At 42.1% G+C, this 26,072-nt stretch overlaps 1 protein-coding gene across 1 annotated transcript in view; it reads left to right on the forward strand.

Annotated features, from left to right (window-relative positions):
- CDH4 (cadherin 4) overlaps positions 1 to 26,072 on the forward strand; it is a 463,608-nt gene that overhangs the window by 399,808 nt on the left and 37,728 nt on the right. Inside the window, exon 8 of the mRNA XM_054391796.1 lies at positions 20,219 to 20,356. Within this exon, the coding sequence (XP_054247771.1) occupies positions 20,219 to 20,356 (138 nt within the window). The remainder of the gene's footprint in view (positions 1 to 20,218; positions 20,357 to 26,072) is intronic.

Genomic DNA, 26,072 nt, shown 5'->3' on the forward strand with positions numbered 1-26,072 from the left:
TTCTTTGGTGCTGCTGTGCCTGTAGCCACTCAGCTTTGCCACAAGGAAGCCTTGCACTGTAATTCTGCTGATGTCATTTGCATGGAGCTTGAAACTTGGCATGGGAGTCAGATAAGATGCTGGTTTTCTAATAAAGTATTTAGAAGCAGAGAGAATTAGACCTTAAGGAGTCAATAAAGTGGATTTGTGTTGTTTTGCCCTGGGAATTTCCTAATAGCCCAGTTCAGAGAGTTTATACATAGTATAGCCATCTCCATGAAGGAAGCCATCTCCATGAAGGAGCTGGAGCTCCATGCAGGTGAAGTCTGCCAGCCAAGGTGAGTTTTTATGATTACAGCATCACTAAGGTTGGAAAAGACCTCTAGGATCAACAGGTCCAACTGTCAACCTAACACTGCCATGCCCATTAAACCACTTCCCAAAGTGCCTGGGCTACATGGGTTTTGATCACCTCCAGGGATGCTGACTCCACCACTTCCCTGGGCAGCTTGTTCCAATGCCTGGTTTAGTTTAGAAATGGGAATTGGTGAGCATGTTGAATTGAGTGGATATCACTTACTTTGATTTATGTCTGAGCTAAGGTGAAAGAACTCTATATGTGATTATAGACATCAAAGACAATATATTGAAATTCAGTTATTATAATGTACACATCATTTATCAAATCCCTGCCCAATAATGCCAGCATTTGCTGCTCAGAAAATATAGCTTGATGGATTACCTGCTTCTCACCATCTTTCTGAAGGCTGAGAAAAGCAAACACAGAATTACTTCAGAAATGTCAGACTCAGGCTCTTTCAGGCTGGGCAGAGGAACTGAAAGCAAAGACCACAGGGCAGTCAGCAAAATACATGGGCAAGATGAATTTCAGGGAGCTTACAGTCCTCAAAGAAACAAATTTCTTTGTTTTTGTTCTCATCCTGGGCAGGAGCAACCCACCAACTACAGGCAGAGCACATCACCTTTTTTCAGAATTTGGCCTGTTTTAGCACCTGCTCTTGAGATGGGGCTGATCTTAAACAAAAGTAAATTTTTACATCTAAAGCAGCAGTGATTTGGCCTTGCATCCATAAGAGCCAGCTCTTGCCTGAGAACTAGAGAAAAAAGGAAAATAAAAGCTCTGAAATATGAATTTCAAATTAAACCAAGCAAAAAATACGTAGCAGAAAATACTTTTATTTCTTGCTGAGCTTTTATTCAGTTCCTGCTTCCTGTTTTGACAGTGTAAGTTATACTTGGGCAGGAAAAAAAGGAAGCCCACAAACATAATTGCAGCCATGTCTAATTAGGCAGAGCTATGTAAATTCAGCGTTTCTACATGATTATAAATGTCAGGAGAGCCTTAGATAAGACATGAGAGTTTTGAGTATCTCTTGTGTACCTAGTCTAAAATGTCCTTATTGCTAATCCTATTCATCTGGAGTTGCTTCCTAATTAGAATATTTATGGGCTAATAAGGAGGTGAACAAGACACTCCAGATCTGTTCCAAAGGTGAGAGCAGGGATTCATTAGACTCAGCGTCTCTGTTTTGATTACTGTACAATGTAATTAACATCGTGCCAGACAATCATTTTAGATTTACCTTAACAACAAATATTTGAGAAGATTCCTCTTGTTCTCCCTCCGAATCTAGGTCTGCTGAAACCAAGAGCAGTTATGTCATCAGCTTGCAGAGATTTTAGGGGTCCCAGGTGGTTTTTTTACTATTTTATTTTGCAAATAAAATAGTTCTGTCCATAGTAGCTGAAAGTGAATGTTTTTCATATTCATATTTTATTAATTCCTATTTTATACATTCCTATCTTATAGGAAATGCTGATTTTGATACATTTTTTCAGATGTTTCAGGCACGTGTCTATATCCAGTGACCTGTGAAAGACAGTATGATGGCATCCCATGAATTCTACCACACTGGATTGCAGAACCTTGTGATCCACCCCTGTGTCAGAATTTGGATCCCTCCTTACTGGGATATAGTCATGCCCTCTTTTCTCCCTTGAGGGGTATTGCTGTCCTTTTCCACCCTCCCAGGCCAAGAGGTGGTCTGCAGAAAACATCTTCCTACTTTTTTCCTGCTGCATCCTCTCTGACTTTTGCATGACTTTTCATATTGCTTCTGGCTGCCAAAGCTCCTATTTTGAAGGGCTCCTGAGGACAGATGTTTCTCTCCTGAAATCCAAGGAGAATCTGTTAGGACTGCCAACCCCAAAACATTCAGGCCAGGGAAGCTGGGGTGTGGTTCCCTGGCCTCACAGGTATCTCCTGTTAGATTTTAGAAAGGACCAAGGCACAGAGTTTCTGTTCTCCCTCTCCCTATATGCTTTACTGTAAGCCCTACTTCCCTGTGCAGACCATATCAGATTTCTGCAAAGCAGTGCCCATATTAAATACAAAAGAGAAATTGTTCTCATATTTTTGCTGTAACTGGTCTCAAGACCAACTCTTTTCAAGGGCAAGCTGCTCAAAGCAAAACTCAGAGGTCTTGGTTCCCTCGCTTTGCTTTCCTTCACATGCTGACAGCTTGATTTGTTTCTGAGAAAACAATGTTCTGTGACTTTAAAGATGCTATCAGGAAAGTTCTTAAGATGGCAAGTCACGTTACTTCAAGTCTTCTCTGTATAAATTATGGTTAGGTACAAGAATCTCAAAGATAATGATAAATATAGCAACATTCTACTGCTGATGGAAATCATTATCAACCATTATCAACTTTAATTAATATATTCACATTATTCAAATCCAGGTAGAAAATGTTCTTTGGCAACAAGTCTAGACTAATATGGTTCGTGCAGCTTGATAAGCAGCTGGCAACAGGGAAGGAACTCTGGGGAAATGCTTTGTGGACTACCCTCAAGGTCCAGCACGTTACATGTCCTATAGATCTCACCCATTTTCCATGCCTCTGTACAGTGCTGGAAGATCTCGTGTTTCACAGGGATGTTTCTCTCCTTGGTGCACTGCTTCAGCACCAGGAGAGCTTCGCTGTTGTTTGTGGCATCTCAGTTGTCTCCGTAGCAACCAGGGTAAGCTGGGGAATACACAATTGAAGATGCTAGGAATGAGCACTTGTGGCAAATGTTCTCTGCTATGAGAAATGATTGAAAACAAACAGAAAATACAGGCTAAATAAACCTCTGCTAGTTCTAAGTGGAATGCTTCTTGAAAATGTCCAGTAGACCTTAGCAGCACTTTAAATAAATAAGCAGTATGTCCCTTTTCTTCTGAGAATCTCCATCTGTTGATTCGTTTTGTTTGTTTGTTCCCTTTTATAAAAATACAATTCTGACGCGTGCTGCACAGGGAGCAGTGCTGGGCAGGTGGGGTTGAACATCCTCTTCCACATGAAAAGAACCTGAAAAATAACATCAAGCAAAAGTACACAGCCTCCCAAACCCTGCCTGCCACTCCAGAAGCAAAGCCAGAAAAGCCTGAATCTTCAACACCATGTGCCCTCGGAGCATAGCCAGGAGCCACTGCAGCTTTCAGGGAGAGAGGGGAAGATTTCTTAGGATGGATATTCCCTGTTCATCCGCTGAGCTAAAGCTGGCCTCCGGGACAGCAGGCTCCGTTTCATGTACAGGGAAGCTAAAGAGAAAACTGCCTGAAAAGATGCTCCTGCAGCCATCACACCCCTGGGTACCCACTCCAGCCTCCTCACAGCACACCTCACATCTCTCTGCAGGCATTGCAGCTGAACTGGGATAATCCCCCTCCCTCCATGCACACCTTCAAGTCTTTAGACTGGAGGAAGGTGCCAGCCCTAGATGGTCTTTTGTTTGGAATGGAGCAGTGAAAATGGGATACCTGTGATGTGTACTGTGTTTTCCACTTCTGCCCCTTCAAAGTGACAGGCTGACTTTGTGAGGCAAGGTCTGTCCTCTCAATTGGTGACTCCATGGGCTAATGGTTTAGTTAGAGACCTTTAAGATTCAAAATGGGGGCCTGTTAAATCAGGTTTGAGTTAGCACTTTGTTTCTGCTGTCAGAGAGTATGTTTCTAAACCTGGATTGTTCTGACATTTGCTAGGAGAAAAGAGAAATAAAAAATCCATACAGCTCCCATTAACTGAGAGCAAGGTAAACGCTGCAGGAAGTGGGACGAGATAAAACCTTTTCACCTCTGGGACACAAATGAGTGCAACTTATGATAAAATTAAATACATTTCATGATCTCACCTTACTCCCCACAGGGATTTACTTAATCCATCTCAGAAAAATCTTGACACATACTTATCACAGCCTCCAGCTTCTTTTTAACATAGACCATGGACCAGAGTCCTAAATCCTTTCACATCCTTCCTGAAGAGGATGGTCCCAGTAGGTGCATGTGGATCTCAGTGTTACAACCATGCTTCTTGCTTGCAGTGAAGTACCTCAGCTTCTAGTCCCTCTACTTTCACAGCACAGCTCTGCCTGAAAAGTGTAGGAAATAAAGCAACACACATTTTAGTGTAAGCTTGTGCACTGCCTCCAGAACCTGAGGTGAGAAGCTCTGTGGAGGTTTAACATTATATACTGCTGTAGAAATAGAATAATAAACACTTTCCCAAAAATACACATCTCACCAGTATTTAGGAGAGCATTAAACTTAGAACCTCGTCAGCCCCTTCTAAATCTGCTACAGGACTGAGATGTTAAACTGGATTCTGAAGGAAATACCAATGCAGTTTTGGTGATGTTTCCCTTGTGTTTTTCAGAGACCTGAGATTATAGAGCATGGGGCCACAGACAGCTGAGATGGTTTCATTTGAATTCCACAGCACAACCCAAGCAAAAAAATCTTTAATTTAGAGCAATTCTTCATACCACAATATCCCTTTGCTTTCTAACTGTTAGAAAGTATCAGTACCAGGGTAAGGACTATCATTTACAATTGATGTAACCTGAGCAACTGACACTGAGCCACACGTTGGCCTGAAGTGGGATATCTCAGGCTGACTGGAGCTGAAGGGAAGCATGGAAGCAGATTCTGTGGAGGAACAAGTGCACTGTAAATCCATACCCCAGGTTGTTCCAGAGTAATTTTTTTATGTACTGATATCCTGATATCCTGCAGTTAGTTTTGCTGGGCTAGTTCTGTCACTGAGTAAAACAGGATGAATTGCTGCCCAGAACTTAGAGTCAATCTAGTTACAGTGGCAAAAAGTGTCTTTCTGCTGAAATTCTGCTTAGGAAACTGGTGCAGATCAGCAAAAGGGGGCCTTCTTGCACATAGAAACAGGTCTCAGCTGAAGGTGTGGGGAAAGGAAATAATGTTGTCAGTATGGATTTGAAGCTTCTCTGCCTAAAGAAGGCTTAAAACTCTATTCAACATCTCAAACTGGACTCCCTGAACTGATGAATGCCTCTGAAAAAAATAGCCTTAATTCCTCTGCTTGTTCCCCATTTGAGAAATGGGGATAATTCCCAGCTCACAGAAGTTTAATGAGTATGAATTTGTCAATATTTATGCCTACAAAGAAAATAAAATATGCTGGCATTATTTATAGCATTTCAGTAAGCTCGTCAGAGCAGCATCATATATGATCAGGTCACAGGTTAACGAGGATTAATTATCTTGGCAGAATTATGCTTTGCAGTGTTTCATTTCAGCCTGCTACTTTTGAATATTTTATGATGCAGGCTACTAAAATTCAGGGTCATTTTGCTTCTCATATGAAGTTCAGCACTTCCATACGTAAATGTTTTTTAAGAGGAAATGTAGCCAGAACTGGAGAGAACTGAAATGCTGAAACTCCCTCTTGCAGCAAATAGCCAAGGAACTGCTACATTCCTCCAACTTTATAACCACAAGAATTGTATTTCATCACATAAAGGTGGTTGGCAAGTTCCTCTCTCATACCTCAAGGCAAAGTGAAGTTAATTCCATATTACAAGAACCTGGGAGGTTGTCAAGGGAGTCTCTACGGTGCTGACTCCTTTATAAAATTTCCCCTGCTAAGATGGAACCTGGTTTTGGTCACTTAAAGGTCTTTGACACTTGTAGAGATCCCAGGCATCCCTTAGATGACAGAAAGCAAAGAAATTAAATGCTGCTTGATTAAAGGCCTGATCTGAGAAAATTAAATTCTGCCATCAATTATTGAAATGGCTTGTGGCTACTGCTCAGTGCTCATTTTCGTGTGGTCACAAGCAAGGGCCAAGTTAGCCTGCAAAGGTCTCCCTGTACAGCTGGGGCATTTCAGAATTATAAAAAAGCCTTCTTGGGCTGCTCCCTCCTCGTTCAAATCAATAAACACAGCATTTACATTTCATGCTTCATGTACCAATTCTTCTGGAGCTCCTTCTGAAAAACTGCTCTGACCAGACCTTCTTCTCCTGCTGCTGACATTGAGCAGTTTGTTTCCTGGAAGATAATGATTGCTCTCTTTGTAGTCTCACCTGGACATACAGTGGTTCTGCTAACGGAGATCTGATTAAGGCTGACAGGCCCAATATGGGAAGGGAAACGTCCTGCTCATCACAGTGAATTCTTGCAGTGGCACTCTGCCAGCCCAGCTTCTCAGTCATTCAGTTTATCAGCAGTTTTTCACTTTATCATGAAGCTGTTCATTCCTGCTCCTAATTTCCCCAGTTTTATCTCTTGTCTGAAACCCTCCAAGCAGGCAGTATATTGAGTTGTACAGGGCTTCACTCTCCAGAACAGAAAACACATACCCTGGAGAGTGGTGAAGACCTGCTGAAGCTGGGCTCCCATACAGCTTCTACTGCATCCTTCAAAAGGAGTTTGCTAAATGTCTGAGTCACCAAAGGTTGGGTTTCAGATCTCATTGCAGTATTTCTCTGCTGAGTCTTTGGGCACAATTGAACCCAAAAGATGCAGGCATCATCACCAAAACTAATTTTGCCCAATACTCTGCAGCCAGTTTTTACTGAAAACCTATGATTGCTCAATATAGCAATCAGTATTTCTTTGCAGTCTGTTTCTCATTCCCCAAACGTTGTACCCCAGAGTGCAGTGAGTGCTCAGCACCATTGGTAAGCTCCACAGAAAGCTCTGTGCTGTTAAGACTGCTCTCTGCAAATACTACTTTATTTTGGTAGCCTTTCTTTGGTAAGAGAACACATGATAATCCATTCATGACTTCAGTCAATTCCATTAATACATTGTTTAATGAAGAATATTTCTTTTACAGTTGTCTAATACATCTACATATAAACCTTGGGATCATTAGCTTCTAAAAAGCAGATGAAATGCCTCCTTTGAAGAAGTATAGCATTTTATCCTCCATTAATCCTAGATCTTGTTCAGTGAGTGATTTGTACTGTCCAAGTAATTGTAGCTGTGTAGCATTTGGTAAGTGATCACAAACTTTATTATCATATTTTGCTCTTGACTTAAGTGTTTTTTCCATCAGACTCAGTCTGTATCCCTTCATCTTCTACATCAAGACATAGTACCACAATCAAGTGTTGAATCAACTGCATATATTTATTTATCATGTTTTACAGCTTCAGCATTACCAATATGCACAAAGTGAGCAAGACCAAATCTCATTTATGTTCATGTCTTTGTTTTGTGTCGTGGGTCAGAGAGTCCAGCCAGCCTGAGTCCTTCACTCACAGGATAAACTTTTGGCTACTTTTCCCACAGCACTGAAGATTTTTCCCTTTGCATCCATTTTCACATAAAAATTGGCTTTTCCATAGTCAGCAAGGCTTGCAGGTTAGCTTGGGCATCATCCATACAACAGTCAGAGCAGGGGCTGGGTTGGTGCCACGCAAAGAGACTCTGCAGTTGTTGCTGGCACAAAACAGTGGGCAAACTTCCACAGCTTTGAGGGTCAAATCTTCAGGAGCAAGCAATGGAGAAGGCAGGCAGGACCTTTTGCTCTATGTCCTGTGTTACTCAGTCTCCAGCACTAATCCAGTAGACTGAACATTAGTGTTGCATACATGCATAGTCCCCGTGAAGGCTTTTAAACAAGGGTGTCTTCCAGTTGAGCCTACACTGATAACCTGACCAGTGGATCACGTCTGGAGTATTGGCTACAGCACCTGGCAGAGCGTGGCCTTCTGAAAAGCCAGGGAAACAAAGCCATTTGCAGGCAGAGCTGGGTCTGACGGAAGCCCCCATTAGTATTTCTGACTTCACAACCAAACCAAGTTTCTTTTGTGGTAATTCTGTCAATCACCTTCTCTCTCAGCAGATCGACACAACATGACCCTACCCATACTGGGTGAAACAGCACTTAAGTGAAATACAATAGGGAGCACCTCACATTAATCTCTTCCCAGTTATTTGACTGTTTTCCACTAACCTTTCATTCTGCCAAATTTAATTAAATCAGCTGCTTCCCCAACTATAACCTGTTCCTGCTCTGTTTGCATGTTCCCTTCAATTCATAATGGTGAAGGCACAGATGATATGCAGCTTGCAAGAGCTTAGCCAAGCTCTTTTCTTAAAATAATTCCCAGCAATGAATAACAAATGACACCACATCAGTTTATTCTATCCAGAACATACAGAGTCAACACAGTGCAGATTCCCAAGGCTTGTCTTTTGCTCCTGACTGCCATTCACTTTCAAATCCAGGATCCTGTGATACACACCAGGTGTATAAGTATAGGATTAGAGGAGGTGGTTTGAATATATTACATTGAATATATTACATTGATTTTATATTTTTAATTGCTGCATTGATGGATTTAGAAAACCTCGTGTGCCTAAGAGTAAAAAGGTCTGACTACAGCAGCACTGTCATGAGCATGAAATTCAATCCTATCTGCAAAAATGAGACCAAGTATAAATTATGAGCAATATTATGAATATTTATTCATCTACACTGATCTTCTTGATCATCTTTTTCAAGCTTTCAGCCTAACAGAGCTTAGAGAAGAAGAAGGCAGTTCTACCTGAATTGTGAAAGGCTTTTCTCCCTCTTTTTAATCAAGCAAGATATACCAGAAAACAAATCAAGCTGATACAAACAGAAGTCAGACTTACAAGAAAAACAGCTGTAGCAGCTAAATGGCTTAAAGCAGAGAAAGCAGGAAAACAGCATGTGGGGCTAATGATGGGTGGTTTTCAGGTTTCAGAATGCATTAAGGCATTCTCCCGGTTTATTAAATTGCTCTGGCAGCATTTGACAGCAAAGGTTTGGGGGATTATAAGAGTGCAATGGATGTAACTAGGATGTTTATTTTTTCCCCAAATCCTGGCCTTTGGGTAATCACCAAGAAGCTACACACGATAGGAAGAATTTGGTTTGCACAAGTCCAAAGAAGGTCATTTTGTAGTTTCAGAACTGTTTCTCAGGTTGTGGTTAGCTTCCCTTTCTCTTGGCATGCCTGGCGTTTTTTGATTTTTTTTTCCCTCCCCTCAAGCATTCACTCCTTTTGTCAGAAAGTGGCAGACAGCATCAGTTTAATGCTGGCATACTTACCAAAGGGCACCTCTCAGCAGCCATGGTTGCTGTGTGACCACCTAGACCCTGAACTATTGCTTGTCTCTTTCTCTCCAAGAAAAGCCAAATGTAGTTTTCATGGTTTTACAAAAAATTGCCTCAGCCAAAAGTTAGGCAGCTTATTCCTCAGGTCTCCTTTTAAGTGCCTTGCAAGATGACCTGGCATCTCAGGGCATAAAAGCCTGCAAAATACAGACAGGAATTGAAAGCATTGTCTGCTGGGTCCGAGTTGCTTCTTGTTTCTGCCAAGGTGCTGAAGGGTGCCAGCTTCAGCACTGTTGCCACCTGCAGGAAGGGTGCTGGAGATGGTTGCTTCTGCAGCCCTCCTCATCAGAGTGGCTGTGTGCTTCAGTGAACTAATGGATTTTTATTCTCACAATATCTCACCATGAGATAAGAAAGTGTTTTCATTTCATTTTGAAGTGTTATTTTCAATTTCTTTGAGGCACAGAAAAATTAAATGACCTACTAAAGGTCACTTGGGGAGCATTTGGGAAAATGCAAAAGAAATCCAGGTCTTCCAAGCTGCAGCCTGCAGCTTTAATCACAACCCTACTCTGTTTTGGCACAGACTCAGTGGCTGTAGTCAGAATCAAAATATATTATCCAAGATATTTGTCATATCTTTTTTTTTTAATGAAATTTATTTGTAGCTCATAGCAGCTCACTGCCATCCCCTTGCATGACTATCAGTGGTGGCAATCAGAACACGTAATTCATTTTCCTTATTCCTCTCCCGTGTCCTTGTGGAGTTATGTCTGATCTGTACTTTGAATCACTGAAGAGTGAGATATAACCTATTTCTAATGATTCTGTGATTCTAATTTTGGCATTAAATGAGAGAACCATATGAGAAGCTCATTAACTGAGAGTCTTTCTAAACAGGAAAGTCAATGCTATCCAAGGACACATATTCTTACAGTAGAGTTTCTGATAACAATTTTGATAATCATTCTGATAATAATTTTGAAGTCAGTCCATCATGCTTGAACAGCTTCAGCAGCCTGTGTACAACCCAAGTGCCTTTATTGGACTCCTTGAGGCATGGATATCTGTTAGGTCCCTCACTGGCAGCACCAGCACATAAAACATTTTAAGACTAGAAAAGAAATGCTACAGAGCCCTGGCCTCTCTTTCATACTTATCTTCTCAAAACAGCCCAGTCCTTATTTTGTGTTTGCTCCAGGCTTGGTGTCTTATTTGCCAAGGCACAGTTGAAAAAAAAAAAAAACAATCTTCACATTATGAAACTTTCCAAAACTGGAGAATACTGTCACAGATTTAAATATAGAGTAGTATGTACATTTTAGGTGAACCTGAATGAATGAGGACAATTTTCAAGCACCATTTCAGATATGAAAACAATTCTTTGGGCTTAAACTACATTCAAGTTTTCATAAATAACTGTGCTCAAATATCAGATAGAAAAACATTGCAACCTCTAATCCCTACCGCTGGCAACTGGAGATCTAGAACAAGGATCAGGTTAAACAGCCCCTACCTTGCTGTTAACCTCCTACACTGCATGCTTCAAAACATGCTCTTGCCATAAGTGGTAGCCAGCTGGGGTCAGAGCATGGCAAACCCTCTGCAAGGTGTGTCTGGGTCAGTTGACTCTTTTGGTGGATGTATTTTCCAGTAGGTCCCTTTCCTTAGATGGAAGTGGCTGCATTAATACTCCTGGAGTGTTCCAGCACAGTGGGGTTTCAGCTTGGGTGTTTTTACAAAACCTGCATAGCCTAGGCTCAGTGTCTGATCCCTCAGGAATAAAACCTTCTCTGAAGAAGTAGATATGAAGATAAATATATATATATATATATCTCAGATGACTGTGGCTGCAGCATATCACACTCAAAAACATCTCTTTTGCTGTGCACAGTGTTGCTTCCTATGCACAGTGTTGCTAGCACCAGACATTAAGAAAATCATGAAAATTATTCACTAGGATCCCAGGCCTCTGTTACCAGTTTCAGTTTTTTGTCTGCTGGGGGTTTTTGCTGGTTTTGTTTCGAGGCTTTTTTGGTGTTTGGAGTTTCTATTTCTAAGCTTTCCTTTGTATCCCTGACAACTCGCAGCGAGCTCTCTCAGATGAGATTCTCAGTCAATAACACTGCTCCTGGAGCCTCTGTTCAGCAAAATCCTGCTCACAATGAAATGAGGTGGATGAGCAGTTCAGCTTGGTTCACATCTCTTCCGTCCTGGAGGCTACAGGGAGATAGAGGATGCTGGAAGGTTCTTGGTATGACTGCTGGCGTCTTCGCTGTACCTAGTGTGTCCTTTGGAAAGGTTTCCTCTTTCACCACTTTCACAGTTTGAGTAACACAAAAAAAAAAAAAAAAAAAAAAAAAAAAGGCAGCCAGGGGCAACAGCCACTGAACTATTTGGTCTCTCACTACTGAAAGGCCAAACAGAGTAAGACTCCTGAAAGGCTTTCTGGTGTTCTTTGATTTCATAACCTCTCAGTGATCATATTCACTGTCTTTCAAGTAACTTTTAAAGCACTTCCTCATGCTTCCATACGACAGCTCAGTTGGCTCTCACTGGGTGTTGTACCCACTTCCAGAGAATGGTTTGCTTTCAGAACCCACCACACAAAAGGGGAAATAGCTGCTAAGCTGGAGTAGGTCCTTTTCACACCTGTGTGGGAGGCTCAGCTCCTATCCTGGGAGAAGCTGGAACACTTGATTGTGTGTCTGCTGGTTCTGAATGGGTTAAGATGTGTAAATTGTAACATATTAATGTACTGTCTTAAACTGAAGTAGCTTAGGAGAGAAAAAGAATAGTAAGAGGTGTGGGATCCCATGGGTTACAGGTCTCAGGTGCTGTGAGGGAAAGTGTTAAAAAGGAGTTAATTGCTGGTTGTTAATCAGGCTGTCAGGGGAAGGCTTTATAAGGCTGGTTGTCAATACAGGTGCAGTGCCAAGTGAAAACCCTGAGGTTGGCTTCTGGCATTAGGACTTTGATTTGCCTCAGAAATAATTGGCCTGTGTTAGGCTGATTTCTAAAGCTCTTCAAGGCTGGTGGTGTGGGTGAAAGCCACCCCTGCTTCAGCCAGTGAGTCAGAGCAAACATTAGAAGAGCTCATCAGAACAACTCCTGAATAAATATTTTTCCTTCTTTCTGAGTCACACATGCTCAGCTCTGCCAGCAGAGATCCCCCTCCCTGTAGAGGGGTATCACAAGAAGACATCCCCTGTCTGATTCCTCTTCAAACTCCAGTTAAGTATAGTAGGCATGGGAGTGGGGGAGGGTGAGCTGGGGATGGCCTCTACCATGGAGGTGCTTCACCCTTGAAAGGCATCAGAGGAAAATCTGTAGACATTTGCTTGGCTTGTGCCAGCTTTCCCACCCTTCAGCACTCCATGCAGTACCCCAGGGATGAAATGTTGGTCTGTTGAGCAGCTGGGCAATGCTGCTGCTTTGGGTTTAATGGCACAGAAGAGGTGAGGCCAGGCTGCAAAGTATGATTTGGAGAGCTGTGGATGGTGGTACCAAGGCTTTTCCTGAGCCAGAGGCATTTGTCAATATCTGGATGACAGGCAGGTTCAGTCAGATGGTAGCAGGGTCTAACCCGTGTGTCAGAGGGCAAGGGTGTTTCACATCCTGTATTAAGGCAGAAAGCCATCTTAATAATTAAGACACCACTACTTGCAGGAGAGTCAGCTGTGCATTGCTAGAGTTAGAGCAAGACACTGCCTCTGCTCAGGAGCTCTGCAGTCACAGGTAGCTGGGGATGGAGCTGTGAAAGGTGTTAGGTGCTGTGGTGGTTCTGTGGAAGCTGTCTTCTTCACTGAGCTCCTGGCGTAGGGCTTTCTTCTGGAAATCTGTGCTCCTATTCAGCCATGGCTAAGTAGGGGCTATTAGGGGATGCATGCTTTAAAATGTCTGTCTGGGAGCTTTCTTTAAATGAGGGCTAGTTAGATCTTTCAGGGGAAAGTGTTTCTGCTAGAGCCAAGTGAATGTTTAGGTGAAGTTTGTTTATTTGTTTTTAAATCGGATTTCCTGGCTCTGGTACAATATTTATTACTCCTGCATTCACCTTCAACCATCTTCCAAACAAAATGAACATCAGAACTTCACTAGCACAGAAATGGTTTAGAAAACAAACCAGCAGAACATTGCATATTCTTCTTATTGATATTGCAAAGTAAGGGGAGATGGAAAAACACATAAATATAAAGCAGATGTGAGGATAGTCATAGGAGGAAATGGGATTTAGATTTTCTATCTCGTTCACCAATAGATTCCTGCTCAAAATATCCTGCAGCAACATCCTGGTAACCTTATTTGCTTTACCAGACATGATGCTAAAATTAGCTGGTCATACATTTCTCAGGAAGTGGTAATTAATTGGACAATATTTGTACAAAGCTTTGAAAATGAAGGTCCTAATTTTGCAAACCCTTTGTCTGTAATGCAGATTAATTTAATCACATAATTACCACATTTCTGGACTTTGGTATCCACAGTTACCCAGCTTGTGTGTGATTTATAATCATTGCATGTGTAAACCAGGAGCAGCCACATTCCTACAATACTGTGCATGCACATTTGAAAATTGGGATCACAGACAGCACTTTGGTACTAGGACTTCATTTTAAAACACTTTGTTCTTTTAGGCTCTCTCTCTCTAAATATGATTTATTTTTGTTTACAGCCTTTCTCAGCAAGACCACGCTCAGCTCAGCCAGGGATTTGAGATGGTGTCTCTGGTGCCAGCCTGTGTCTGGATGGGGAGAGCCACTGGCAATAACTGTAATTTTGTTTGAGGCACCTATTCCTTTGTGTGTGCCAATGGAATGGGATGGGCTGGTTCAGTGAGATCGATCAGTGTTAAGTCTTCAACCATTTTCACACAAGTGTTTTGTGGTCTTTGGGCTGAAAGGTTTGTTGTGGGTTTTTTCTTTTCTTTCTAAAAAGTTGTTTACACCCAGAGAATGTTGAGATATCTGAATTCTGCTTTAGTTCCATTTGTCATAATTTCTACCTAGACCAAAAGGATTTTATCCCTAATTTAATATATTCTTTTGAACATTTTTGCTCCCCAGACCCTGTATTAGATTGTTCCAGCATCTCACTCCTTCAGTGCTGAAGGACTTAGTAATTTCCAGCCTAAATTTATTCATGGCCAGTTTATACCCATTTGTTCTTGTGTCAACGTTGTCCTTTAGTTGAAATTGCTCCTTTGGCTTCCTAGTGTTTATCCTCCTGATGTATTTATAGACAGCAATCATATCTGCTATCAGCCTTCATTTTGCTAGGCTAAACAAGCTGAGCTCTTCTAGGCTCTTCTCTGGTGATGGGCTCTTCATTGGTGGCACCTGGTTGGATCTGGGTTGCTCAGCAGTGAATACAAGGGGCCTGGATTGTGCCCAGCAGTGAGTACAAGGAGCCTGGGCATCCTGATGAGCCCTTGGTGCTTGGCACAAGGAATTAGTATCTGCAGTGCTAATACCACACATGATGCATTTGCCAGCAGCGTTTGTGTCTTGTTCAGCGGCAGGGAGGTGGTGGGACATGACGCCAGTCTTTTCTCATTCTCAATAAACCAACTGCCAAGAAAACTTTTATTATTGGTCTCTTTCTGCATTATCTTGTGTTTTATACTATTACATCACTTCTTGTTTCTGCTATTTGTCGTGTTGCCCTTCTTCCAAACTTACTTCTTCCTGTACAAGGCACTGCTACCTTTTTAACCAAGCCCTTGAATCAACTTCCCATTAACCATCTTAACAAATTTCTTCATCTAATTCCTGTATTCTGGAATTTAGCTGATGTATTTCTTGATGACACTGTATCAGATGACTGACAGAAGAGCAGATCTGCCACAGTTCCTTTAGTTATTCTTTGCTTTGTAATTTTTTTCCTTCAAAAGCCCTTCTTAGTTTTTGGGTGAGACTGAAAGATCTGCACTTACCAAGGTGAGTATTTTTTTTCCTTAGCTTAAGTAGAAGAAACACATTTACTTTCCTCTAGCATGAAGATTTGTTAGATTTATTAAAAACACTGGCCACTGGAGATCCCAGGGACTTCAGTGGGGCTGGATTTTTAATCTAGACTCCTTTGGGGCAAAGGCTCATTTCTTTGGTTCCATAGCATCATCACAAGAGCAAACATATAGTAACTGTTTAATTTCTCTGTGTTAGCTCTATGCTGTGATTTTTGTAAAGAAAGGGAATATGAGAATTATTCTGTATGATCAAAATGCCATCAAGAAAATGTCTCTCATGCTTGGGGGCATAGAACTGCCTTTTTTTTTTCTAATAGTCATAACAATAATGGTAGTATTAGGCCAACAAACTAAGATGCCCCTGGAGATGATGTGACAAATTGGAAGGACATGTTGCAATTGAAATTGATTGAATAGTTCAATAAAATCAGCTTAATGCACAAAAGCAAAAAGGCTAGCTACAGGAAAACAAACCAAAAAAAAAAAATCAGTAATTTGTTATCTGCTGAGGCCAATCTCACTGAAGATTGAATTAGTTATAAACTGAAAGTAGATACTTGAAAGCACCACCCTTGTATGCCCATGATGGAGCCTTTCAAATGGAACTGGATGTGAGTGGCAACCGAGTGCCTAAAGGTTTGACATAGCTCAGACCACTTCCGTTTGGTGGACTTTGCAGTATTAGGTTTATGGTTGGACTTGGTGATCTTAAAGGTCTTTTCCAACTTCAGTGGTTCTGTGATTCTATTCTATGATTTATGTGTCTTTGTGCTTTATACAACTTTACATACAAACCAAAGCCATTCTGTATGTCAGATGTAACAGTAGTTACATCTTCTGCTGATGAAATGTGATGTTGGCAGTGTCTCTAACTTTCTGCCAGCAGCTCACCTCTTTCATGTCCACAACTGCTACAGCTGTCTCCAGTATCCTGAGATACAGCCCCCATCTCAAGTGCAACAATCTGACCTGATCAGTCCATCCATTTGAGATCTGCTGTAATTCCTCGCACACTTTCTCACTAGGCTTGCTGGTACACTTGCAGCACTCTTCCTCTCTTCTCATCCACCATCTCTTTGAGGCTGGTACATTTGTACATTACTAAATTCTGGGCCTTTTCATTTTTGACATGGTATTATCTGATTGATATCATCTTTCTTTTGCATTTCTTTAATTCAGTGTTCTGAATTTGTGTGGGGTTTTTCATTAACACTGTGCTGCGATGCTCAGTGAAAGGCTCTTTGTTAAATAAAAAACTTTATTGTAAACCTGAGATTAATAAGGTAGAGTCTGAGTGCACACAGACATGCTTCTGTCATCAGAGTAGGGATAATTTAATAAGCAGGGAAATGGTGAAGTTATCAGAACATTTAACTGAGACTTCCTAGACTCTTACCTCTTCTTGTACAAGAGGATTCATTTTTTCAAACCCGTGCAAACCTCATGAGGTTCAACAAGACCAGCAGCAAAGTGCTGCACCTGGGCTGGGGGATGAAGGGCTGGAGAGAAGGACTTAGGGGTGCTGGTGGGTGAAAAGCTGGACATGAGCAGGCAACATGCTCAGAGCACAGAAGCCAGCTATGTCCTGCATCAAAAGCAGCATGGGCAGCAGGTGAAGGGAAGGGATTCTGTCTCTCTGCTCCACTCTGCTGAGACCCCACCTGCACTGCTGGGTCCAAGCTTTGGGGCCCAAAATAAGAAGGACATGGGCCTACTCATGCAAATCCAGAGGAGGGCCACAAAGATGGTCAGGGGGCTGAAGAACCTCCTGTATGAGAGATTTGGGGAGTTTCAGCCTAGAGAAGAGAAGGCTCACAGGAATCTTTATAATGGCCTTCCATTACCTAAAGGGGACCTACAAGAAAGCTGGAGAGGGTATTTTTACAAGAGCTTGTAGTGATAGGACAAGGGGTAATAGCTTTAAACTGAAAGAGGATGGCTTTAGCTTAGATGAAAGGAAGAAGTTTTTCTCTGTGACAGTGGTGAGGCATTGGAACAGGTTGCCCAGAGAAACTGAGGGTTCATTTTTGCAGGGAAGTTTTGGTTCAGAGTGAGTGAAGCAAGCCAGAAAGGAGCTCAAAGTGATGGGAGGTTTGCAGGCTGGGTCTAGGTATAAGGAAGTGCTCTGCAGACACTGTGCCCTTACCCATGTCTGCAGTGTGTTCTCAGAGTTCAGATTAAAGTCTGCATAACATTGTCATGAGTTCCAGCATCACTTTTGACAGCGAAAGGGAGCTGCCTTTGCTGTGCCCTCGCTGGAGGCACACTGCTGCACCAGCTCCCCCGGGCTCCCTTAGAAAGAGGTCAGTCTGCCAGCACAGGGAACAGAAAAATACCAAGTTCAGAGAGAAGCCTTGTATGAAGGAGCCAGCTCCATTACCCTCTTGGCTGACAGAAAGGAAGGAGCAGTTATTTCCTGCAGTGGCTGCTGAAGCTTTTACAGTAGGGTGTGATCAGATGCTGTGAATTACGTGTCTGCCTCTCGCTGCAGTGAGGAGCAGCAGAGGTGGCTTTGCCCCTTCAATGCACTTCTGAAACGGCCTCCAACTTGTTCTTCTAATTTGTGTGAAATCTGATTGAATCAGAGAATGCTTTGTGTTGTAAGAGACCTCTAAAGATCAAGTCCAACCTCCCTGCCATGGGCAGAAACATCCTTCACTAAATCAGCTTGCTCAAAGCCCTGTCCAACCTGACCTTGAAAACTTGCAATGAGAGATATCCACAACTTCTCTACTTAGCTTGTTCCAGGTCTCACTGTCCTCATCATAAAAAAAAAATTGTGTGTAATCTAAATCTACTCTCTTTCAGCTTGAAACCATTGTCCCTTGTCCTGTCACTCTAGACCTTGGTTAAAAGTGTGTCTTTGTCTTTCTTAGAATCCCTCTTTAATATTTAAAGGCTGCAATAAGGATTTCCCAAAGCCTTCTCTTCTGCAGGGTGAACAATCCCAACTCTCTCACAGCCTATCCTCCTTGCAGGTAGCGGAATCATTGCATCATTTCAGTTGGAAAAGACCTTTAAGAATTGCTGCTATTTTAAAAAGTAACTTGCCCCTGCTTCTATGATTTAAATCTAACTTGACTCAGTAATTTTTGACCAGAGTTACTTCTGTCCACCTCCCAAGTCGTCTGTAAGAGAGAAAAAGAAAGGAAAATATGAAGTGTGAATAATAGAGACATTAGAGCCTTACAGTGCTTTACAAATAATGGCATTTGTGTGTGTGAGGAAAAGCAAGGGCCAACAATAGTTTCTCCCTCATGTTTTATTATACAAGATAGCACAAGATAATGAAAGTGCATTTTCCTAATACATTCCAGTTGCAAGGTGCTGATGGATCCCACTGTGGGATGTCTTGTCAATTTAGTAAGTTAATACCTGCCAATGAAAAGTCCTGGACTCCAGATAAGGCTAAAATTCAGATCTCAGTTATTCTAGCAACTCAGAAGACTTAACCCAATTACAGTATTTCAAGAATGTTTATATAGGAGTAGGGAGACCTAGCTGGCCTAATTTCTTGCCCTTTGCAATTCCATAGGACATTTGACAGTTTGCACACACTTGTGACATGGGCACACAGCAGGGCAGCTCCCAAGTCCCTGAGCTGTGTTTGGAGCACAGGAGCAATCCAGCATGTGGCAAGTCTCTCCTCCCAGAGAAGTCTCTCCACTTGGCTTGGCACAAAGCTTTTCAGGCACAGCACTGTGCCTCCATTTGGTGTCCGCATGCTCTGGGCTCTCCACTGTACAGTCGGAGCTGTTTGGTCCTTGCATCCCCAGCTCGTGTCTGAAATTAAACCTTAAGGAGTAGGGTGAAATGTTTAGCTTTTGTCTTCAGTCACACCAGGTTGGGCTGAAGCCCTCCCTGGTCCTCAGCACACCTCTTTGCCTAGATTTCAGGAGAGGAGCTTTTCTTTCCTAGCTGCCTGTCAAATGCTCTGTGTACCCTGTGCACGACATGTGTTGACATCAAGACTAAATTCTGCACCTCCAAATGAATATTTATTGTTGAGGCTGGTTCTAAAGATCAGGAGGCTTTTCTCAGTGTGGGCAGATGTTTCTGAGTACAGAGACATCCCAGGGAGATGTACACACATGCAAGATCAGACACCCTCTCCTATTTTATTTTCCAGTTACACTGACATGCAGCATCTTTTAGAACTTTAATGTGTGATTTTTATTTTTTTTTCTGAGGCTAGCTGTGTCAGTTTTTTTTTTTCTTTGAGGTTTGGGGTTGTTTGGGGTGCTCAGGAATTTAAATAATTTCCACTGTGCTTCTATTTAATGGACAGATTTTTTTATTTTTATTTTTTAGTCATACTGGACTTCAGTTCTCCTTATTTACCAATATTATGTTAGGGATTGAAACATGGAGAGTATTTTAAGTATCAAAATGCTTTATAGACATCTGTGAGAGCAGAATGAGCTGGAGGGCTGCCAGGCAATGTTACTGTCCATTTGGGGGGTATAATATTCTTGGTGATGTTTTCAATGAAAACACATTAGCAAAATTTTTGCTGTTTTTCAGAAGACAGAAACTAATATTACTTGAAAAAAATTAATGTTACTTAAAAATTAACAAAAACATCTGTTTCAACCAAGGAATTTTGCCCATAAGATGTTTGTTTTCCTATGAAACAGGTGATATCTACCATTCTGTGCAAAAATCCCATCAATACTGTGACAGAAAATTTGTGTCTGTCTTTTTTGCTAACATTTTGAAACTAGTAAACCTCTTAGTCTGCTGAAAGATCGTACTTATATAGGGAATCGAAACCAAGGCGTTTTACAGGATGCAATTGTGTTTCTCATCTATTTATTTTCTGTTGTTTGTTTTGGGTTTGTTGTTTTTTTTTTTTTTCCAGAAAGTTCAGCAGTATGTAGTCATTGTTCAAGCCACAGATATGGAAGGAAATCTAAACTATGGTCTCTCAAACACGGCAACGGCGATCATTACGGTGACGGATGTGAATGACAACCCTCCGGAATTCACTACCAGCACCGTAAGTATCTGTACATCAGGAGGCTGATGCATGGACACACAATGTGTTTGTAATTCATGGATGTTGATAGCCAGCATCTCTCTCAGCTGGTTTGGCAAATAGGAGAAACTTGATAGATAACCGTGGAACAAAGATGTTTGAGGGGAGAAAGGAGGGCAAGAAAGAAAAGCAGAAAGATTCATGAACTATCGAAACGATTTGGTGACCAATTTTGCTGCGGTGCTAAAGGAGCTGAAACAATGTGGCAAAGAGACTATGTCTGATTGCACCAAAGGGGATACAGTTGTTTCACAGTAATTGGTTGTAGACATATCAAAGTAGTTATGAGTGAAATCCTGAGCAGTCAGAGATATTTTGGGTTTCATAGCTCGGATATGATTTCAAGGAAGCAGTAAATACTCTAAATGGTAACAGGTATCCACTAAAATTTGTATTTCAGTGATAGCTCTAACAGATGTATTTGTGTGTGCCAGCAGTAAACGTGTAGACATTCTTCAGCACATCTGGTTTCAATCAGTTAAAGAGCTCTCTTTTATTAGTACAGTATTTCTCTATTCTGTTCTCATGTGCTCCACACTGCTATTACTGGGGGACAAGGGGGGTGAAAAAAAGATATTTTAAATAACAATTGTTTAGAGCCAGTTAAGGTAAAAGTGAGAAGTTGGAAGGTGAAATGATGTGGTCTGGTTCCCTTTGTAATCCATAGATATGGAACATCCATGTTGGAAGCTGGAAGAGGGGAGATTTAGACTGGATATTAGGAAGAAATTCTTTACAGTGAGAGTGTTGAGACACTGGAACAGGTTATCCATGGAAGTTGTGGATGCCTGCTGCCTGGAAGTGTGCAAGGCTCAGTTAGATGGGGCCTTGAGAAGTCTGGTCTAGTGGAAGGTGTCCCTGCCCATGGCAGGGGGGTGGAGCTAGATCTTTAGGGTCCCTTCCAATCTAAATCATTCTATGATCCAAATTCTTTAGAAACCAGAGAGCATTACAGTCTATGGTCTAATAAATCATTGTGTAGCCACTATTCATGTGAGGGTCAACAAGGAGCAGTCAATGATGTATCTTAAACCAATACCAAATCTTTAAAGGTACAGAAGGTCTAACTGCATTGTGCTCAAGTCACTGTGAACATCCTTTGAGAAATGTTTTTATCATTTAGATTATTCTGAATTTTCATTCAATCTTACAGGTTTTGCAAATATTTCTTCATGTAGTACCAAAGTTTCCCCTTAGTCTTGCCCTTACAAACTACAAATAGTTAGCAGAACTCCATGGAAGTCATGCAGAGCCAAATTTATGCCACCATGGACCCAAACTGGCTCCATGCCAGCTGTGGGGTCTGGATCCTTCCTGCATACCCCCATCAAGATGAGGCTCATGGATGTGATGTGCTTAGCTCCCGAGCTGTCCCAGCATCTTCTGACAAAGTGAGTTGGCTCTAGATTCTCAGAAAAAGGAAGACACTCAATTCCTTCTGAACAAGAGAAGAGTGGGCGTCCAACACGTTTTTCAGACTGACTGGGTGTCAGTCTGTAGCCTGCATTGATGCTCTAGTGAGTAGAGGGTGAGTTTACCAGCAGTGTGTGTGCTTCCTATCTGTCCTCATGAACACACCAAGCTTTGTATTGTAAAGCTGTCGTTAAATATCTCCTTAAATATGATACATACAGTTGGGAAGAGCCATGAGAATCTGATACAAGTCTTGGGCTGTGTGGTCCTTTCTCTTGCCAGTATGGGATTGTTCTCTCTGGAAAATTCTATACAGGGTGTTGTGTCTCTCAGGCCATGGGACCTTTCAGCACAGCAGTATGTGTCCCCCATCTTGCTGGTGTTTGCAGGGAGGGACCTTATTCTGCCAGGTAAATACTAGTTTAACCTACATTTGAGTGAAAAAGGAATGACATCTAGTGGCCATGTCATTTAAGCACAGATTGTTCCAGCTGGCCCAGGTCACCTGATCCTTGTCTCCCAATGGAAGTTAGGAGGTGAGGTTTTAGGTGAGGGGATGAAGTGTATCAGGGTTTGTCACACACACCCATCAGTGCCTTCTGGAGGGCAGCATGCCTCCAAATGTCTATCTTGATGTCTTTCCAAAACTGACTCTGATGGAAGGTGGGATAATGGAAATTTGCTTACAGGTGAATTCTGAGTATTTAATGTCTAGTTAATGTGTGTTAGACCTAGAAGGAATAAAAGCATTCAAGAGAATTACCCACAGGATTGTGTTAAATGGATTAGAAAATGCTACTCTTCCTCTGAGCAGGGCTGATGTGTTACCATTATTTCTCTAATTTCAATCACTGAAGAAAAGAGTTTCACAAGGGCCAAAGGGCTTTATACAGTAGCACATGGGACTTCATAAAGATTTGGAAACCAAAGGTGTTTTACAGTAATATTTTCTGATTCTATGGAAACAAATACCTTTGATATACTCCTGGGTATAGCCAGGATGAATTTCATGTGAGCATGAAAGTATAAATGGTTTTTCCCTGACTGGCAGAGAGAACAGCATCAGGCTGATCATTCTCTTTAAACCTGAGCTGAATCTCCCTGCTGTCCTCGAATAGTGTAATCTGCATTTTAACACCTCTAAAAAAAATAGCAAAAATCTCTTTCCAGGAAAGCTACAGCTCCTAAGAGGGTAAGTATGCCCAGGGTCTCTTTCAAGCCTGGGGACTGTTTGGAGAGATACAGTATATTTTTATATAAAATACTTCTGTGTTGAGATGCTGTTGTAAAAACAGAATCAGCTGAATAACTGAAATCATGGCTTGCTCTTGGAGAGCTGCCAGGAAAAAGGAACTCAAGCAACTGTGTTCAGCACAGACACCTACAAAGGCCCACCCTATAGTGCTCCTAAATTACCTGTCATTCAGCCAGGGTGGTTTTAGGCTTAATCCTTTCTGGATAAGAATGTAGCTCAGGAGGACACTGCACCATGCTGGTGTCACAGCTCATGTATTCAGCAGCAGGAATTAATGTTACCGTGTAAAATTTAACAACAAGACAGGAGAGAAGAAAACAGCCAGTGCGCTGGGCAGAGAAGTCAGGTCACATCCACGGTGTGTGTGCCCTGCAGGGGGGTGTGGAGACTGTGTGCACAGAGCATGGGAAGGTGCAGGCACATGAGCACAAGAGCCAAAATCGCACGTCCAGAGGAGCAGATGACCTGAGGAGGGATGGTGGTTAGCGGCCATCCAAATAGCAGATGGGCTGTGATCAAAATGTAGTGAGAGATGAGAAGTGGAAAAGAGCAATAAAAACCACATGGAAGATCCTTAAGTGTACAAACTGAAGATACTCTGATAGAACTCCAAAATTATTACTTGCATGCATGGAAGGGGATCAGTGGTGGTTTCATACCCTTTAGTACATCACCATCACAGGGGTTGGTCTAGATGACCTTTAAAGGTCCCTTCCAACCCAAACCATTCTACGATTCTAGAAAAGTTGTGGGAAGATCCTACGCAATAGCAGGGGAGGAAGCAGCCTTTTTATACAAAGGATTCTGAAATTATATGGAGAGGACAGGAAATCACAGTCTCTAGACAAAAAAATGTTCAGTCTCCATCGGCAAAAGTCACCACCAGGCCTGGTTATCGTGACTAAGACTATATGCATCAAACTGTGAGGCACTGGGGCACATCGAGGACAAAGTGACCTCCTCTAGTCCTGTCCAGCTCTGGTTTTTTGTGATGGTGAATGTTTTTTCAATCTGTGATGAGATCTGGCCATGCTGAGAAGCATCAGAGAGCAGCTAACAGTGAGGAAACGTCTCAGGAGAGACAACCCCAGAGCGGGAAGCAATCAGATCTGCACTGGAAGAGTGGAGCATCCTATGAAATGCCGTAAAGATCACAAGCAGCTATTTTGCACAGTTGTAATGATGTCGTGCAGGACCGTGACCCGGGAAACGCTCCTCTGGCTAGCTAAGGGACTTCAGCCTGCTCTTTGTGTTGTGTTCTTCATGTGACATTGTCGCTTGCAGAAGTAAATGGAGAGAGCCACTTCTTCCCTCTGCTGAAGAGCAGAGGTATGGATTCTAGGTGAGCAGAGGTAATGCTGTCCTCAGCACTGGGTTAGATGCCTTGAAAGAGAGTGGTTTAATTCCCCACGCCCCAGTTTTGCACTGCACTTAGGGAGTGATTTTCTGTGATAGTTCATTTTTGTGACATTGTTGATAGGGTTTGCATCTGCCAAATCATCAGCTGGCGTAAACCAGTGACAGTTTAACTGGACTCTTACAAGGGCTGTGTAGGAAGTTTTACTGGGAAACTGGCTCTATTACTGTTACAAGATAAAGGTACTGGTATCAGTCTGCTCTCTGTTATCCAGAGTCCTTGTTGCTCATAAGAGGGTCGTGTCCTCTGACATGTCTTAATTATGTGGGAATTCCTCAGCCTGCCTTCAAATATTTATCTCTCATGTGCAGGCGAGTTGCATTTTTCCCATATTAATGCAGATCTGTAGCAGAGCCTCTGGCCATGTACTCACCTCAGATACAGGGGAGGTACTCTTAAATTAATGTTGGTTTTTCAGAGATTAAAAGGCAGCCAAGACAGAACAATGCTGGATAGTCTGAGATGATATTTATGCAAGGTGGAGGCATCTTTTTTGCTCACTGAAGGGTTGCCTTTAATTCCAGTGAAATCTTTAATTCCTATCAGGCAGGATGCCCTTTCCAGTCTGACCCATGATACTGTTAATAGCCATCCAAGGGTTTCCACTTTATCTAAGGAAATGCATAATCAGAGGGGAGGAGAAGTTAAAGAAATCCATGCCTACACTTGACTCATACAAAGTCTATTTTTATCATATTCAATCAGGAACAATCAGGCTCAGAGAGGAGACGCAGATGAATTTGCATGATCAGTCTTCTGTGTCTTAAATGTTAATTAAAAGTTATTTTAAATTTGCCTACTGTGCAGAACTTGTTTTTATAGTAGCCTGTGTAAGGGAAATATTATTTCACAGGGCTGAAGTGCTCATGATTAGTTGAGCTTGTGGATTCTTAGGAAAACCTGCCTGGCAATCAACCTCTCCTTTAAAAAAAAAAAAAAAAAAAAAGAAAGGAAAAAAGGAAAACTGGGCTATTCAAGTTCTTTAAGCTCCTGAGCCTTAGGAGGTCTTATTTAAAGCTACTTTAAAATTTGCCCTTTGGCACTGCTTTAAGAATCTCTCCTTCAGAGGCTGAATCCAGTGGAGCCTGTTTTAAAGAGGCAGCTCTAGGACCACATCTCCTACCCCGCCACACTGCTTCACTGGCTAATCTGGGTGCTGACTCCCATTAGAACCAGCTCTAAGGGCTTAGGACTGGACTATCAGGCATGGGTGGATGCTACACAGCACCTGGGCAGCGGTGGGAAAGGCAATCTGGCCAAAGGCTGGCTGTGAACTCAGGGCAGAGTGGCTGGTACAGGATAACCACATGCAGAGATGCTCATCTAGCAGAAGGGATGTGGTGCTGGGTAGTGTTATCTAGTTACAAAGTGGATTTGGCTGATCAGTGAAGAAGCAAATACTTGTTGCAAGTATGTTGGAAAAAGCAATTCTTGCCAGTTTTTAACTGGGCTTTTTAATTAATAGTGTCAAGTCAGACTCATCTCTGGCTGCTGCAGTAACACAGACTTAGTTACCTGACTGGTGCTGGACTGAATCAGTCAGCAGCCAAGTCTGCAGTGAAGAGCACACCACTTCACAAGCAAAATGACAT

The sequence above is a fragment of the Indicator indicator genome, chromosome 24, assembly GCF_027791375.1.
Source record: "Indicator indicator isolate 239-I01 chromosome 24, UM_Iind_1.1, whole genome shotgun sequence".
Lineage (NCBI taxonomy): Eukaryota > Metazoa > Chordata > Aves > Piciformes > Indicatoridae > Indicator > Indicator indicator.